Here is a 17543-nt window from a genome sequence, read left to right on the forward strand (position 1 = left end):
GGCTCGTGTGTTGGTGGATGATTAAATGGTTTGCCTAACGTTTGCTTCAATGACTGGCGTGGATTAAGAATCAATTTGTGCGTGTGTGTGTGCTTGTGCCGGTGTGCAGGCGAGCGAGAAAAGGGCTTAACGCCGGTAGCTGAATTATGAAAATGTAATTTGATGGAGTAGCACGACGGTACGATCCGATAATGACAAGGCTTACACGACGATCTTAATTGGGCAGCCTGGTTTGGAGGACAGCACCAATCAAATTTAGCGGACATACGTTTATTCAATCACGTGTTTATTCCTCCGGGGTTCCTGTGAGGCCTACGTTGAAGGACTTATGTGTGGTCTGATACTTACTTAATTCGTGTCTGTTTTACTGTTTTGTTTGAGCCCCAGTTAGTTTAGTGGTCTGTTGCATTTGAATACTCTTTGATATATTTTTGTAGCCGTTTTACCGCATTTGCAGATATTCCTTTACATTTTTATCATCCCTGTAAAGTCATCACTGGACTTGAATATTAAATCAAGCTATGCTAAATATTTAAAGTTTCATTTCCGTGCTGCTATTGAGCAAACGAGGATATTTTCCATATTTTCCGCCTCATTTCATCTTTTCCCAGCGCAAATGTAACGGCCAACGTGCATAAACTATCTGGCCAACTAGCCAAGCGATAAAAACGTCCCATAAACGTGTCAATGCAACAATGTTACGAATGTGCTAGCGTAGCGCCGTCTCCGTTGGAAGCGATAATAATGATCTTTACAACTTCTGCTGCTGGCCCCCATCCAGAATTCTCGCCAGTGTAAGACTTTTCGTTTGGTCGTTTTTCCATTTTCTTTTCTGAACGCTTTGAAGCTGGGTTTAAAATTTTCATTCACCGTTTGTTTTATCCACTGGTTTGGGGGGAGAAGATACGCTAGCATAAATGTTTACATTACGCTCTAAAGGGTGAGCAGGGAAAAGGTAAAAGCCCGTCCACCGACAGATGAAACACACACCGGCCACATCAGAACCAAGTCGGCGTTTGTGTGTGTATGTGTGTGTGTGCGTTGGTTTTTCTTCAAGTGATGTGCACCAGATGTTTGGTGAGCATCGATTTTATGCCCATTTTTTCCACCGCCTGGTTTCCTTCCTGTTCTTTGCATACATTTTCCTGCGGGCTCGGGAAACCCGCTTGTTACACTTTGTGCTCAAACGATCGTTACTTAATTTATCAACCATTTGGTACCCCGGAACGGGGGAGGGTGTCAAGGTTTTTTTTTTCTTTTTCCACATCCCTCCTGAAGTGGCAGCAAAGTGACAAATAATTGACATTTTACCGGAACGCCACACACACAAACCCAAGCATGGTTGGGAACCTTCACAGCTCCGATGAGAGTTTCTGAAGAAATAGGGAAGAGATGTTTCCCATTCACATTTTACCTTCGATATGATTATGGAAGGAAGAAAGGAAATGAGTCTCATAAGACAGATTTCTCCCTGCTACGTACTTTGCTGGTTAACTGGAGGGAAAATAAATTTTATGTGTTGAGGACATTCAACACACATTCTGTAACGCATCGAAATCAATCAAATAAAATTAAAAATTTTCTGTTTCGGGTTACCAATTCCTCTGAACAATAATTCTGCTACAGAAAGAAAAAAACCAGTACGCAGCGCCGAGCAGTTATGTGCCAGCATTCAATTTCCCTTGCTCAATTTCCGCCCCGAACTGCACAGTGGGAGCACACTTCAACACCGGTGGGAGCACCATTCTTTTAACGCACCTTCATCACTTGTCATCGCTTCCGACCCGCCGGGCTGGCATGGCCAAATTCCACGGTACGAAGGAAAAGGTTGCTATTTATTCGTACGATAACTCACCAGTAACACCATAAGCAGAAGGGTGTGAAGGTGTCGTTTTTCTTCGCTTTCCCTGCGCAGAGTTTTCCCCGGGTGTGAGCTACTTTATCGACAACTTGAAAACTCGATTGCTACACGAATTTGCTCGATTCCGAAGCGACATTGGTGGGTGTGTTGGGGACGTTTTTTTATGCTTCGCTTCCCAAGAGTTTTCCTTCGCGTTGCTGATCAAAACTGTGGGAAAAGTTGTTGTAAAAGTATACTCCGATGGGGAAAAAATTTTACCAAAAAAAAAAACTATTACTTTTGAAGTATTAAACGATCGTTATAATATTCTACCTTTTGATCAGTTGTCCAAAAAAGAAAATCGCTTTATGACCAACTTTTCAACCCACTGGGCATTGACACAAGATGAATTTAAGCTTCAGAACCCTGTGCAAACAGATAGTACAGATCCGCTTGTATGTTTTGTATTCTTTTGTGACAAAAACAGAAAAACACGGAAAAAGTTTGGCTGAGTTATGCGGTGAAGTAAATGTTAAGTACCATCTGTTCCTTATCGTTGTGACTTCATCAAACAGCAGTTGAGCCTGTGGCATCTAGAGTGTGTGGCAGTGATAGACAGACGACCAAAGAAACAACCCAAAAACCGACATCCGAGTTAAGGGGATTGTTTAAGTGTTTCTTGCCGTACTAGAGCAAATGGAAACAATTGCACCGGCCGTGTCCTGTGGAAAGTGGAGTGGCAACCAAACCGGAAGTATGATTTATTCAAACCATGCCAGTCGATCGGTTCCGCCGAGCAGTCGGCCCAAACTCAACGCAAATAAAACGGAAAAGCCTTTTGCATTGCTGCCGAGCTGAACTCAGCAATCCCAATGCCAAGAGGAAGTTCATCATGAGCGAGCTAAGGGTCAGTTTTTGTCAGGATACCCGTCCGCCCTTACGCCCCACCAACCATCACCCACAGACCGGATGAAATCCGATCTTCATAATTGAGGAAGGAAAACTATTATCCTTGCACAAAACTTGCTCTACGCAAAAACCACTTCACAGCGCCAGGATGCACTAGCGCTGCTTCGGCCCAGCCTATGTACAACTTTTCCTCCGCAATTTTCTAATTGATCGAGCTTAACTGTGTGCCAGCGGATGTGAATGTGTGACTGGGCAAGAGAACATTTCTTAAGCGATTTTGTGGTCCACCAGCATCCAACCCGACGTTGACGTTTTGAATCGATAGAATCACCGGGAAGGGGTCGGTCACTCTTTGCCTGTGAGTGTTTCGACATCAAGCCATTCAACTAAAACCGAACAGACGGTGCCCTCAACTGGAGCGATTATTTATGGATAAAGTTGTCACTGCAAGTCACATCGTTGACTGGACAAGATTAAGCAGATCACTGTGCAATCTGCACACTGCAGCTGTTTCTGACGTGCGGAAACGCATCCCGTTTGTGGTAAAAAATGATGTCACAAATCGCACCCAATCGTTGGGGATGATAATCTTATCACTCGAAATCTAATCATTCTCCCAACCCCACCTGCTAGCAAGCACATTACTTGATTAATGTAGAACTCAGCGGCCCGTAAACTCGCCCAAAAACAGGTCTAAAGGAAACGAGCAGACAGGAAAAACTTTCTAATTGATCAAGCAGCATTATCCTTTGCGGAATCGTTACATTAATCCCTTTCCATCCACTTTTTTTTTTTTTTGCGCTCGCCACAAAGAAACAACACTGCAGCGGAAGCTTGCTGCGAAGCCAATCTTATTGCGTGTCCTGAAGGCGAACAATGAAGCGAGGGTCATAATTGAGTCGAGGGAAAACTTATTATCCGCTTTCAAACCGGGGTGGGGTGCCCCATACAACGCACACAAAAGAACATCCCAACCCCCCACGCTCTCCCTCCCATCCGGGCTCCATGCTTGCTCCACCCACAAACACCAGCAGCAGGAGCAAGAAGTTTCCGCTTCCGGTTAAAAAGTAACGTACTGGGCGGTTGTGGCGTATCCTTCAAAGAGATTGCATTGCTTGTTTGGCTTCGGCCTAGTCTGCTCACCGAGGTTGGAACGGAGGTAGTGGTGGTGGGATTTTTCGCGGAGTGAAAGGTTAGGATCGTCCGTGTTCCGTGTCTTGGAAAGGCTATAGCCGGGCCTGAATGCTTCTACTTAGCTGCATTTCACACAAAGACCGAACCGCTTCTAATTAATTGAGTTGCTAAGAGGCTTCCACTGCTGCCGATCCGTCGCGGTCCAGGTACAACAGTTTCAGCAGGTGCAGTACCAGACGAAGGCATTTTCGATTGAGTGGAAACTCATTTGCGCCCGTAAGCGAAGTGTGGACGACCACCAACTCGCACCACCAACAGCTGCAAAAGAAGTGGTGGTGATTCCGAAGCGCTTCGAGCCGTCTCGATTCGTTTTGTCGATGTACTGGCTGCTGCTTCGTTGCTTCGGTGAGTGCATCCCATAGTCCTTTTCTCTTTAAGAATCCCTTCCAAGCTCGGAAGCATCTTCGGTCTTAGAAATTATTTCGCAATGCGCTGATAGTTATCGGATTGTACGAGTAAAGGTGGCTAGCCGGCAATGATGTGCAGTAATGGCTGGCTCGAGCACGTCTCAGACAACCCGGCATGATTAAACCCGGACAGAGTCTGAGCAAATTTTTGGACACTAAGGCACACACCCACAAAACAGCAGCATGCATCATGCAAATGCTCTTATCTAGGAAATACCTCTCGGAATACTCGCCGGTATTCCCAAGGTATGAGGCTTTTGCAAATCCCCTCCATCCGTTCGGGCCCGCCAGCACCAGCTTCTCCCGGGCACAGACCGGGAGATGTTTTATCGTATTCAGTTGCTAATGAAATTAGTTTCGTTATGACAGTGGCTTTGGTTTTGCGGCACATAAAGCGCCACACTCGACGACGTGCATTCGCAGGCGGGCAGGCAGATTTCTCCGGTAATCCGGATATGGAATGAAATCGACCGGCTTCTGCTCGTCAACCCTGAACCGCCGTTTGCAGCTACCGTTCGCATTTGCCGGGTCGTATTCATTTTGTGTGACGGTTTGTCCGCTTTTTCCAGCCCCATTCATACCTGGTGCATGGTGCATGGCGTGAAATTCTGGACTAATTAGAAACAATATGCCAAAGCTCGGTACCTCGCTGCCCAGGTCCGTTCCTTCCCAGGTTCAGTAGCGGGGATGTAGTTAGTACACGTAACGTGAGAACTTTTGTGCTAAGCCGTATCGTACCGTACCTCTCGTGCAGGAATATTTCAATTCCATGCACTCCAAATAGGGATAAATCTAATACCAACACACACACACACACACACACGCGACCAGGCTGCAACGCTTCCCGATTGCATCCGTTCGACTGTTTGCTCATTTATAATGAGTTCCGAGACTAATGTCATAGCCTTTTAATTACACATTTCGTATTCGGATGGATGGGATGCGTATTATTTCAGCTGTCTCTGTTATCCTGCACGGCGGCACGGCGATGTTCGCTTCATGCTTATCGATTGTTTCAAGCCCGGGTAACGCTCCACCCAATTATTCTCCCCCACATAATTATGCACCGCGGTAGGGGAGCGCACAGGGAGAATAAGTTTAGGACGGCATTTGTGCCGTAATTGGCGTCGAAACCTAACCTGACCGTGGTTTGGCGAATGTTTTGGAGGTCGATATTGAAGGACTACTACACGTAGGATCTAATTGTACCCAACCACTTCAGCATTGGCGAGTCCACCTAATGAGCTAATACGTTAATTGATGCTCTCGCTCTTCTGCGAATGGAAGATCTCGATAAGAACGAGGAAGCCTGGCTGGCAACGGATTTCTTGAGCTTATCTCACTCAACCAACCCATCCAAAAGACCACCACCGGCGACGATGCGTGTGTTGACGTGTTAAACTGCCAATTCATGTTTTTAAAATAGCTCTCAACCGCACCGCACGGTAGTAAGTAGTTGATGTGCACCACGCTGACGTCCCGAATTCGGAAGCTGATCCTGCTTTGGGTCCCCCCCCCCCCCCCCCCCCATTAATCGTCACGTCCTCTTGAACGGCAAGGTCACGGCAAGAGGAGGGCACTTGTGAACGATGCCCAAAAGCACATCTTCACCGAGCTGAACATCACAGTAGCATCATTGCCGTAAAATTAAGCAAGATGAGATGCTGTCAGTTGGCACGATTGTCAAGTGTTTTGCCCCGAGGCGTCTTCGCAAAAGGGGCGTAAAGTTAATGCCACCTCTCGAGCCAGTGCTGGGGGAAGCGGGGGAACAGTTGTACTTCTACTATCATTATGAATACGTCGTCTTATCCTTTTTGCAGCCAACGCAATGGGTCCATGCAACAGGGGCGTTATCTGCAAATCACACCGGAGCCCTCATAATCTCAACTGCTCGCCCTAACCTCCCATGCCGAACTGACCTCCCCGACAAGTGAGGTCGATAAAAATGTGCTTTACCACTGCGGGACAGCACTGACCGGTGTGAAAGTATCGCACCGAAGCAAGGCAAGTGAAAGAGTTTCCTTTCGTTCACGTCTTCGCCGGGATCCGAGCAGCTGCCACTTGTTCACACAGCGTCAAGTGTGATAATCACGGGCACACTTGGGAAGCCGTATTTTATTCCCACACTTGAGGATTGCGCGTTGCGCTGATGCGAGTGGCATCGAGCGGCATGGTCGAGATACGAAATAATGAGACACACAACGGCACGGTAGTGTCCTGCAGCTCTCGCACCGAGTGAAGATATGCAATCCACGTGAGACGAACAATCCGGCCTTTGATTTAGCACGTGTAGCACAGGGACGCTGTGGAAGATGGTTATACATCTTCCCAAGTGTCAGGTGGCTTCATGACGGGGCTGGATGCTAGGTATGATGTAGATTTGTAATTTTTAATTTAATCCAGTCACGACCTTTTTTTGAGATCATCGTCTCCAGCATGAAAGCGAGCTTGCTGGTTGAATTTAAAGTAATCATTCCCCTTCTAATTGCGCTATGCAATGGTGAGCAAAGCTTTTGCATACCTTATCAAAGCTCAACTCTTTTTGCTAATGAGCAAAAACACACAAACCGGTGAGAAAAAAAATTAGAAGAAAATGTTCAAAATTTTGGAGAACTATTAACGCGTTCTGAATAATTCATTCTCGCCTAATTAATGCTTGTCCACGTCGTGCTTACCATGACAGGCCGCTGTTCGCTACTAACGGTTTGTGTGTGTTTCGTTTTGCTTTATCTGCAAACGAACTGTCACTCAATCTGACAGGTCCTAAACCTCATTCTGTGCAGTCATAATACAGCTCGACTTACTTATCAAGTGTCTCTTCTCGACGCTTTTTTTCATTTGTAAGATTCGGCCAGTCCAACTCACATAGAAACAAAAAAAAAGCTCAGCAATTCTCATCATCCCACCAAGAGGCTCTTTAACTTTTTAGCAAATGAAAACAACGGACCATCCTCTGATCCCTGTTTCGTTTTCCCACCTGCGTTACCACAATAGCGCGCAAGCATAAGCAAAATGAAGAACGATTAAGCAAATCTTATCTTGCCGTGTGATATCTTGTACTGTGAGGCCATTTGCTGTAGCCAGTGTGGAGCGGCTAAGAAGCCTACTAACCTCCAGACGCTTTGTTTGTGGCTTACGGTGCGTCGGAAATGCTATGAGGCATCTGCTTAACCTTCACCAGACGGGTCAAGTTTTGGCTCTCGATGGGATGCTCGGATGGCGGGATCCGAGAAGCCCACTGACTTTTTTCCTCCCCTGTATTGCCATTCCCGCGCTGAAGTTCAAGTTCCGAGGTCTGGGTACGGTGGGTAATGAGTCACGATCGGATCACTTCAGAATGTACGCTCGGATGTGGAGAAGAAACAACTCACCCTGATCGTTCTATGATTGATGATGTAAACGGAGCTGCCCGAGAACACGCCAGCGAGTAAGAATAATGAGCCGGAGGTGGTCAGAGAGCATGGAAAGATAAAGCAAAAACAACATCCCCGAGGCTCGACAGAAGATCGAGCAGTTCTTGCCGCTCGTGCTCGGGACCCGGTACCTCCTGTGGTGGTGGTCACCGCAATGGTCAGAGAGTCGAGACAACATAAAGCCATCCAGCAAATAGGGAAAAAATACGTGAAGATACCGACCGACTCACACACAACAGCAGAAAAGTTTGTATCAACAGTATGTAGTAATGTGATTGTGATGTTGAAAACATCCCTATTGTGGGATGGGCAGGGATACGCTTTCCGTGTGCATGCGTGTGCGTTTCGACAAGCTTTGAAACTGGCCTGTGTGTAGCAGCCTCACAGTAAGGAACACGGGAAAAGAAAAGTCATCTTGAAATGGATGCGAAAAGATGGTACCGGAATGGAATAACTTTGGCCGTGTGAGAAGAGTACGAGTACGAGAACCGAAACAGTGTTTGTGTAAATATCTGATGTGTACCATTGGGATCTTTTTCGTATTGTGCATATGATTTTGGCTTCTTTTAGGGCATTTCTGCCGTCCGGAAGGCGAATGCAAAAGGAACTTTAAAAACTATTACTTTTGAAGCAGATGGAAGAAGATATATATGCCATCACACACCAACTTTGGAATTTGCCCTGCGTTTCAAACTCTCGGCGCGATGTCGTCTTCCCAATAAACACAAGAAAGTCGATATGAAATAATTTGCATTTGATTATCACCGTCGCTCAGTTTACTCCCTCGTACCTGTATACATATGTCACCGAAGCTCCGGAATGCAAGCGGCCCGATATCATCCGCAGTCCGGGATGTGTTGGAGTTGAAGCGTTTATCTGTGCCGTTGCGTAACGCTCGCGGAACACGCTTCCCGATCGGTTCGTGTGTTCGATTATTCAACCAAACGGCGCTTTCGAATCCCCTCACACAAACACACTCTCATACAGTGAACATGTTTTCTAAGGCTTATCGATGACTGGCCAGTCACCATCACGCCTATTTGCCCAATATTTAACACCCCATCCGATGACACTGAAATGGAAACGAAGCGTACAAATAGTGTTGCGAAGTGAGGAAAGATATAGCGAGATCGTAAGCCAACCCCAGAGTAGGCAGAGTAAACTGCGAATCGAACATCTCCGCGGCGACATTCCAGCTACAAATCTGTGTCATTAAGCTGAGTCACTTGTTTCATTGCGCTGCGTTTGCGTCGTTAGTGACGCAAATTTTTAACTGTCCTCCAAATGAATCACAAAATCGGTATCGTGGAGATACTGATGCACAATCGGTTCCGTAGATTGGGACGTGCGATAGGGCCGTTATCAGCGTTACCATGGGTAGAGATCTTCTTGATGGTTTGGCTTAGTCGGTCATGATAAACATGCGTCGGAAAACGGTGGCTATGCGTTCAATTGCAGGTGCTACTTCAAGTTCAAGTACGGCCGGGTCCAGTCTAGACGAAACCTTTTCAACACTTTAGGCCACGGAAAACAACACACAAAAAAAACATCTAAACCGATCAAACTAGATGAAACATAACACCGATTAGTTCTCGATCGATCTTACGCACCCATACACAACCTGCCGTGTATATCGAGCCAAGGTGATGGCTGCAGTACGATAACCAAACCCTCCATCAAACCATCAAAACGCACAGCAAACTGTTCCATGCTTCACGAACGAAAGAGATGCACGGTACGCATTCCTTCTCACATACTGCACCTGACATCGCCGCTTCCAGGAGTCTTCTGTTCGATCGTGCGTGTTTCCTTTGCCGAACACGTTGCGGGTCGATCGTCCGATCGCATCGAGTAAACGCAACGCGTCCGAAGCCTAAAATCAAAGTCGACGCACAACATCCGTGGCAGGTTAAGCCGGTTTTCTTCCGGGCTGACTTAAGCGTGAGAAAGAGAGAGAGAGACAGAGATATCTCAAGCGAGAGAGGGAGAGCAACTTAAGCCGCCATAGTCTTATGGACCGATCGTCATCACTGCCGACGTCATCGTTGTGAGGGAGGTCATCGACGAAGACGTGATCTCCGTGCCGTTATCTCTCTCTCTCTCAACGTTGCGTTTTCTCCCGCGGTTTCTCTCGGCCAGCGTTTATGTTTACGCAGCGATCTCGCGTCCGGAGCGCATCGAAGATCGTCATTCCGCCTCGCAGTACGTTGTCCGTCGGTCGTCGGTTCTGTGATTGCTCCGTGCGTGGAGTGAATGCCGTTTCCAACCAACCGGTGTGTATGTGTGTGTGTGAAGAACGAGAAGTATAATTAAGAAGAAGGAAACGCACCGTGCACGTGAGATTTCCTTGAGGCGAGCAAACATCAACAACAATAAGTTTGCACACAGGAAGAAGTCGGAGAAGAATCTTCGCCGTGTTCTTGCCCGGTGCCTCTGGGGTGAAGCGAAGTCGTTCGCTAAGGGCAGTGAAGAAGCGCTACAACAAATCAACCATTGATCACGTTCATCTTGTTGCTTGTGCCAGTGGTGAAGTGATTTTTGAAGTTTGATACAACACGAAACGAGGATACGACGCGATAGAAGGCAACGAAGAATTAGCGGCGAAAGGCCCACCCCTCCACCCTGGTTTATCAAACCCCGGGCCACATAGGAAAGGGAAAGATCTTAGCAGCATAAGATTTTCTCCACTTTTCTTTCCGTGCGTCGTGGAGTGCGAAAAGTAGCGACGTGCATCAAAATCAAAAGCCGCACGAGTGAGTGATGAGAGGAAAATTGCAGCCACATCCAACCAAGCCGTCTCGTGTTTTACAAAAGTGAAGAAGATCGTTCTTGCCGATGGTCCTGCTTTGAGCACAGGCAAGCAAGAAATTGGTCTGAAAATTGAAGTGCTCTAGAAGTGGTTGTGTTTTGTCTTGGAGGTAGATTTTTTTTCTTACTGTGGATGCTGATTTCGTGCCGTGTGAATAATGCGATAAGAGGCGAGAGTGTTGAAACGACGGATTTTGATTTAAAAAAAAATCCCCCGTGCCGTTGCTGCGAGAGTTATTGAGGCCCTGCCAGAAGGCGAGGCAAGGATATGTTCCCATGTCGGGCGGTAACCTGTAGAGGTATGTGTCAGGTTGCACGAGGTAGACGTTTGCCACCAATGTGGCTCGTTTGTTCGTAGGTAATCGATAGCCATCCTTTCATTTTACCTTTCGTAAGGTTTCCATCTCCACAACTGTTTCGTAACATACACACACATGCACACAAATACAGCCCACAAAAAAAACAACAAGGAAAGGATCTCAAGGACAATAGTGGGATGCGGCTGGGATGTGCGATGAGAAGGAAAGATCAAAGCGAAACAAAGAGAAAAACGGGTCATGTTTATAAAATCCTGAAATTCCTTCAATACATGCTTTATGTTGAGTGAATACGCATATAAACGTCTTTTTTTTTTCGTTTGAGTTTGAGCCACAACTATTCTTGCGAGCTAATCGTACAAGCTTGTTGATAGTGGAAGGTCAATACGGTAGATTAACTGTACCATGATCGATTACACGCTTCAACCGCTTCTCAAGTGGCTCGTATTACATTGAAAGCGCTCACTCGCAATGCATTGTACAGTAAATGAGATTGATAACTCCGTTGTCCCGACCATTGTCAGGAAGCGATTCAATGGATGCAATCATTTGAAGCTTGCGTCACACAAATTCATCTTTTTACCCACATAACCCATATGTTCACGCTTGTTTCATTACCCCGGGCTGGTAAGCTGAGCACCTTTCAGCACCAGACAGCTAACTCTTCCGGTGATCCTTCCGAGAAGGATATTTCATCGTCGACCTTTCTCGTGTCGATGAGTTCCTCGTTCCTGGCGAATCACAAAACTACCCTCTTCTCTGCTACTTTGAGCCCATTAATTATGATTATTTCATTAAGGATGAACAGAAACTTCCTTTGAAAACTACAACTTTGACAGATCTCGGTCGGCCAGTTGATTTTTACCCTTAACTTGATAGTCCACGAAGATGGGACTTAATACCTGGAAACGAAAGAACGCCACAAAATCCATTAAACTGTGCCGTGCACTCTTTAATGCAAATCACACACAAACCATAAATCGGTGAGTAACAATTTTCATCCGCATTTGCATGAGTCATTAAAATGCGCTTCACTCGCGCAATCGGGCAGTCCGCCTGTGAAATCCCTCAAGCTCTCCGGTTTGGCGTGTATGAATAATTGTTCTGCTCTTTTAAGGGCGGAACAGTGTTTTTGGGGTTTTTTTTTTGCTCAATTTTATTGATATTTATTTACCACACACACACACACACACACAAATCCCCCCGATTCACACTGCAACTCCTCCATAGTGCATATTTAGCATCGTAGAACGATTGAGATTTTCCGGACCTGAAGCGTTCGACCGAGGCTTCGCCATTTGCTCCCGAAGTTTGTTCAGCCGATAATGCACCAACCAACCTTCGGTCGGTTGTTTGCCCTCGAAACACAATTTCCAGGCAGCACCGAAAAAAGTGGCCTCCTTTGGGGCGGGCGAATATAGTACCGGGGGCCAGCTCCCGATGTGGGTGGATCATCTTGGCCTGCGGATCAGCAGCTGTGTAAGCTGGACTGAACGTGCAAAAATGTTTACCATCTGAAGCATAGCCAATCGACACTTGTATGTGTGTGTGTGTGTGTGTGTGTGCGTGCGTGCGTGAGGCTTAAAATATGATGTTAAAGCAGATCATCCGATCGGACAACTTTTGCGCCTACTTTTACGAATTAATAATTGCCTATAAACACATCCGGCGAAAGCGGTCTCGCAAAGCGGCGTACTGCGAGATGTTAAAAATCGTTCCACCTTCCCCGTCTTCTGGTGATCCTTCCTCAGCGGTTGCTTTCCATTCCCGCTTCGATCCACGCCCGCGATCGACACCGAGATGGACAAATAAATAAACAACGGTTTTTGAGTGAAATTTGACTTCAGACGAGACGCGCACGAACGAACGCGCTAATGTGACGCAAGTTTGTGGAGCATATTTGCCGACACGTACGCTGGTCGCAACATTGTGGAGCGGGCTTAATCCCCGTGACCTCATTGATGGTTGTAGTTGACCGATTATTTGGCAGCATTGGCAAGGTGTAGATGGTACAGCATTTTTACATGATTCTTTACCCCCTTAATCTTATGAAGAACCAATTGTATTATACGTAAACAATTGACATTGCAACTGCGCGGCATGGTAACGTCCGCAAACGTCCCAAAAACAATGAACCTGATGATTAAGATTGTTAGAGTCCGGCAGATATGGGTGTAATTATTTGTACTTGCCCGTTATCTTATCCAAGATATTGAACAGGAACTATAACACAGCCAAGTCCAAATGTCTCCGTACTCCATCACCGACTAGACCTCCAGGGTTGGTGTGGAAATGTTGTGCGAACTGTGTAGTCCACAAGCAGACACCAGTACCAAGGAAATTGTAAACCCCTTTCCGGACCGGCCATCAGCGGCGTGAATCGGCATGGAACGACGAGAAGCTGCAGTGCTGCTATATACAAACACGCAGTCACCATCCATGTTGATGGATGCAGATGCAACCGAACGAATGCAGTTCGTAGCATTACGTCTTCGTTTTCGTCTGTTTGCTTTTAAATTTGTAACTGCCCTCCAGCGTCTGTAGCGGCGTGTGTATCGGCTTACGGTCCCGTGTGCATCCTCGGCATCGTTTCGGTCGTTATGTCACCGAAACGCGATACGGGCCGATGTGCATGGCCGTTCATGGCCAAATCCCGTTTTGCCCCCGGCCCGAAGCTGGCCTCGGTCGCCCGATGCCGTTCCGTACCGTGTTACAGTGTTACATTTTGTCGTACATTTCTTCTTTTTTTTCGTTCGTGTCGATTCCACCGACTTGAGGAACTACTCACACTCCATTTCCCTGCTCTCTCCCAATTTGATTTACATCGCATCCATGCTTGTTGGCCACTGTTGTTGAAGACTAACGTACACCAATCTCATCTCACGGAAGAGGAAAGTTTCCGACACTCTTCCTAGGTGCCAAAGATTTCGAAGGCCAATGCTAATTTTTATGTAATCCCAATCCTCAAACGGAACTGGAAAGTGCCCACGCGAAGCAAACAGATAAGCAAACCTTATAAGTATGTAGACCCGTTGATGTGATTATGAAATATCGAAGATCGAGTTTATTTGGGAGGAAAAAAAAAGGATACAGATGTATATCAGTCAATTAGTTAAATTTGCATGGTTTTAACTTAAACTGCTCCTTACGACCAGATCTGATGATCTCTCTTTCTCACTCTCGATCCCTGTTAGGAGCAAGCGGCTCAGCAACTGGTTTGGGAAGTTTTTTTTCGGGTTTTGGCTTTATGTGGGCAGGTTTGCAGTTTGCTGATTACCTGTATCGTCTTTCGTTTGTCCACTGTATGTGTGTGAGGCAATCGATTATATTACACCACTCGTTGGACATAATCTATCACATACCTTTCCCTGTTTTGATGTTGAAGTGCACCATGATTAACCTCAAACGATTACATTCTTATCGATAGAACTGGCATACCCGGTCAATACCAGATCGATTCCAGCATTCCCTCGTGGGGATACAATGTTCACTGTGTCCACGGTTTTCCGCAAAAAACAACCCTGAACTTGTCCGTTTTGGGTTTCCGGCCCGTGACACGTACGCAACTGCCGATCAAAACAGCTCCTCCTTATTGCCGGTCCTGGCCCCAATGGTTGTGGTTCATTATGCATGCACCGATTGACACCATGCACACGATAATATTGAGCACCCCGAAGGCTAATTACTATCAATCGCTTCGATCGCGTCAAACAAATGGTCCGGTTCGTTCTTGACATTGACATCGTTACGAGCGTTACGCCGTCACTACACTAACCAGGCAGGTGATGCAACGCACTCGTTCTGACCATTGATGGACGGCGTTATGCAAATGGTTGTTCGGACGATTGATATCGGCGTTGGCAGGGTACCAGTTTTAGGAGATCCGTCTCTTGTCGCTACCAGCGCTGCACCACGTCATCCATGTTGCCGGTGGCACTTTGTGTACTTCGCGTGCTCAAATCTCAAAGTTGCAAAAGCACTCTCCGAGAAAGGCAGTTTCTAGCTGTCGATAACGTGAATTTACCGTAAAGGTGACTGCCACCCATCATCCCCAAGGTTTCCCGCGACCTCCCCAATGTCAATTCGCCAAATTAGCCGCGCTTTTTGAAATGTTGTCCACAGGCACTTATCGGTTAATCGGAATGGTTGTGGTCCGTGCTACCTGCAGCCGTCCGTCAATCGTCTTCATTCACGTGCATGTCACATAAACGGAAGTTTCGGTTCCGCCCTCCGCGCTGCCGAACGTGTGCAGCACGGCACGATGCGTTTTAGTGTCCAATTATGTCTGCCCCGCAGCCATCGTTCCCCCCTGAACTTCTTCTCCAGAGGAAAGGGCTGCCCATTGCGCTATTAGTTGCTACCCAAACCCAGAAAGATTGCCTATTAACCGTGTGCCGTGTTGCTCTTTGTCTTTGCAGTTTATCGCGTTGCTTTTTCGTCGATGCTATCAGCCGTCCAGGGCATCCACTCACCGGCAGTACACACCATGAGACAGCTGCCGCCTACCGATGCGCCGTACGAGTAGCTCCCGCAGCGACCGAAGCAAGTCTGAAGGATTGCTTGCCCCAACGGCCACGGCACGGCCGCACCGCCGCTAGTTGCAGTTTAGTGCAACGCCCCATTTGGCGTATCAATTTTCATCTTCCTAGCCACTCGGCACAAACACATCGCGACCGCGACACACACACACAAGGCCACCGCCATGTCGCACCGTATGTCGCCAAAGACGCGGGTCGTGTTCAAGTTCATCTTCGGGCTCGGCATCTGGTCGTTTCTGGTGCTGGGCTTCTTCAAGCTGAATGGCGACCCGGTGATGCAGCACCAGTTCCAGCAGTCGCCCATCAACGGCCGGCTACTGCTAAACAAGGACAACCGATGGACCGGAAATGAGGCCACCTCGACCACCACCGACCGCTACCTGTCGCCGGCCGGGCTGGCGGGCGCAATGGCCGGCGTTGACGAGGTGCTCGTCGATAATCGTGCCGGTAAGTCGTCGACGTGCAGATTACACTTTGCCGCAGTACCACCGTCTATACCACCATTTTTGTTATGTGCGGGGAGGGGGCTGATGCATGATTAGCATTCTTCGGCCACAATCGAGGGGAAGCTAATAAAATGCGAAACCTGTCCGTCCCATTATGGTGCCTCCTGGATGAGACTCATCAACATCGCCGCTGGTGGACGTTCCTGGTGCGGGGCAAGAACCACTCGAAACGTTCTGGGGACTAGCCGGTTAAGTGAAAAACTTCCTTCGAGCAGCCGCTTGGGGAACTCCCGGATATTTGATGTTCGCACACGGTGGCAAATGGCGTCTGCTGCTTGTTGTTTTTTGTTTTGCATTACTGCGTTTAAAGTTTTTACTGACCATCGTTTAATCGATCGATCGCAGCGAAGCGGTCTGCACCGAGGTCAGTCCGAGTCACAGCTGCAGAAGTGGCAAACAGTTGGAAAACACTTTAACAGCCAAATAAATAACTGCTTGCGTCCCTCGGCCCGAGAGTTCTCAGCCAGATTCCACTTGATTGGAGTCGTAAATAAGCAGCCAAGAATTATTTAATAGCTCTTTGGAGCTATGGTTTAATTACCTGCCCATGCCAGGAGTAAGAAGGGACAGACAAAGCCGAGCTCGTGTCCCCACCTTCCTGATAGAAGGTATCATTAGAAAACAATTCGTTTAGCGCATGTTTTATTGAAACATCGTTTACACTGGATATTACAGCTTTGCCGCACTGATTTGTGAAAACAATTTGTGCATTCGCTTCCTTATTGCTGTAATCATTTTACAGTCATCCATCCATCCATCCATCCATGTCTGTGTCTGTGCTAAACGATTTCAAAGAAAGTTACCGCAACGACGACACTTATCCACTCGATCCATCCACCACCGGCTGGATAAAGACAGACGTACGACGGCGGATTGTCGACTCCGTTCTGTAGCCTTAACAGCCGTATTCGGATATTCGCTACGTCGCTTATTTGCACGGAGTAAACATCAACTTCCTTTCCGCTCGGTACTGTTTTATTTTTACCCGAGGAGCAACAGAAAGGGTATGCCAGGCCAGGCCACTGGTGACTTGCTGCTTTAACGATGGTTAACGATTCCAAGTGTTGTGTAAACAATAAATAAAATGTTTTTTAATCGATACCTTACCAAAGACGTCAAACTTTGTACCTTTTCGGACGAAAAAGCGAACGCTTTTTGCTGGCGCGCGGGAAAATGTCGCACCCAATGTATCAAATCTGTCCTGGCGTGGTTCTCGCGCAGCAAGGGACAATTTATTGCGCCTGTCATCGCACGAGCAATTTAACGCCTACATTGTCTCGGCGGGGTGTGACAACGTGCGTGCAGGGGCACACATACACACAGCACATAAACTTCTTCTCCTTAAGCCGACGATTATCGAAGATGTCTCTCGAGGCTGTGCGCTCTCGGGAGGCGATCTTCAAGCAAAACCGGCATTACGATGGTCGTAAACATTATTTACATACACACGCTCCATCCAATCACCGAAAACTAGTGTTTTCTTCTAGCCCGATACGATGGACTGCGGGAAATGAAGTGTAGAACCCAGCAGGGCAACAATGGCCCTAGACGACGAGCGATACACAGGGGTTGGGTCGTCGTAGGATCGATCGTAAATGTTTCACGACTGTT

The 17543-nt window shown here is 47.3% G+C and overlaps 1 protein-coding gene and 1 long non-coding RNA gene across 7 annotated transcripts in view; one reads left to right on the forward strand and one right to left on the reverse strand.

The window, feature by feature from the left end:
* The window catches only part of LOC118507729, a 64002-nt gene extending 54514 nt beyond the window's left edge, over positions 1-9488 (reverse strand). For 2 of the 3 annotated variants that reach the window (XR_004905691.1, XR_004905692.1), the window contains exon 1: positions 8554-9322. This is a non-coding gene — a long non-coding RNA (uncharacterized LOC118507729). Of the gene's footprint in view, positions 1-8553 lie in introns of all 3 variants that reach the window. The other variant, XR_004905693.1, reaches the window with a different exon arrangement.
* The window catches only part of LOC118507728, a 106409-nt gene that overhangs the window by 81539 nt on the left and 7327 nt on the right, over positions 1-17543 (forward strand). For 2 of the 4 annotated variants that reach the window (XM_036046683.1, XM_036046684.1), the window contains exon 4: positions 15307-15873. In XM_036046683.1, coding sequence (XP_035902576.1) covers positions 15591-15873 — 283 coding nt within the window. In that variant the 5' untranslated portion in view covers positions 15307-15590. Of the gene's footprint in view, positions 1-9511; positions 10871-15306; positions 15874-17543 lie in introns of those variants that run through there. The other 2 variants (XM_036046682.1, XM_036046685.1) reach the window with 2 other exon arrangements.

The sequence above is a fragment of the Anopheles stephensi genome, chromosome 2 (genome assembly GCF_013141755.1).
Source record: "Anopheles stephensi strain Indian chromosome 2, UCI_ANSTEP_V1.0, whole genome shotgun sequence".
Classification (NCBI taxonomy): Eukaryota; Metazoa; Arthropoda; class Insecta; order Diptera; family Culicidae; genus Anopheles; species Anopheles stephensi.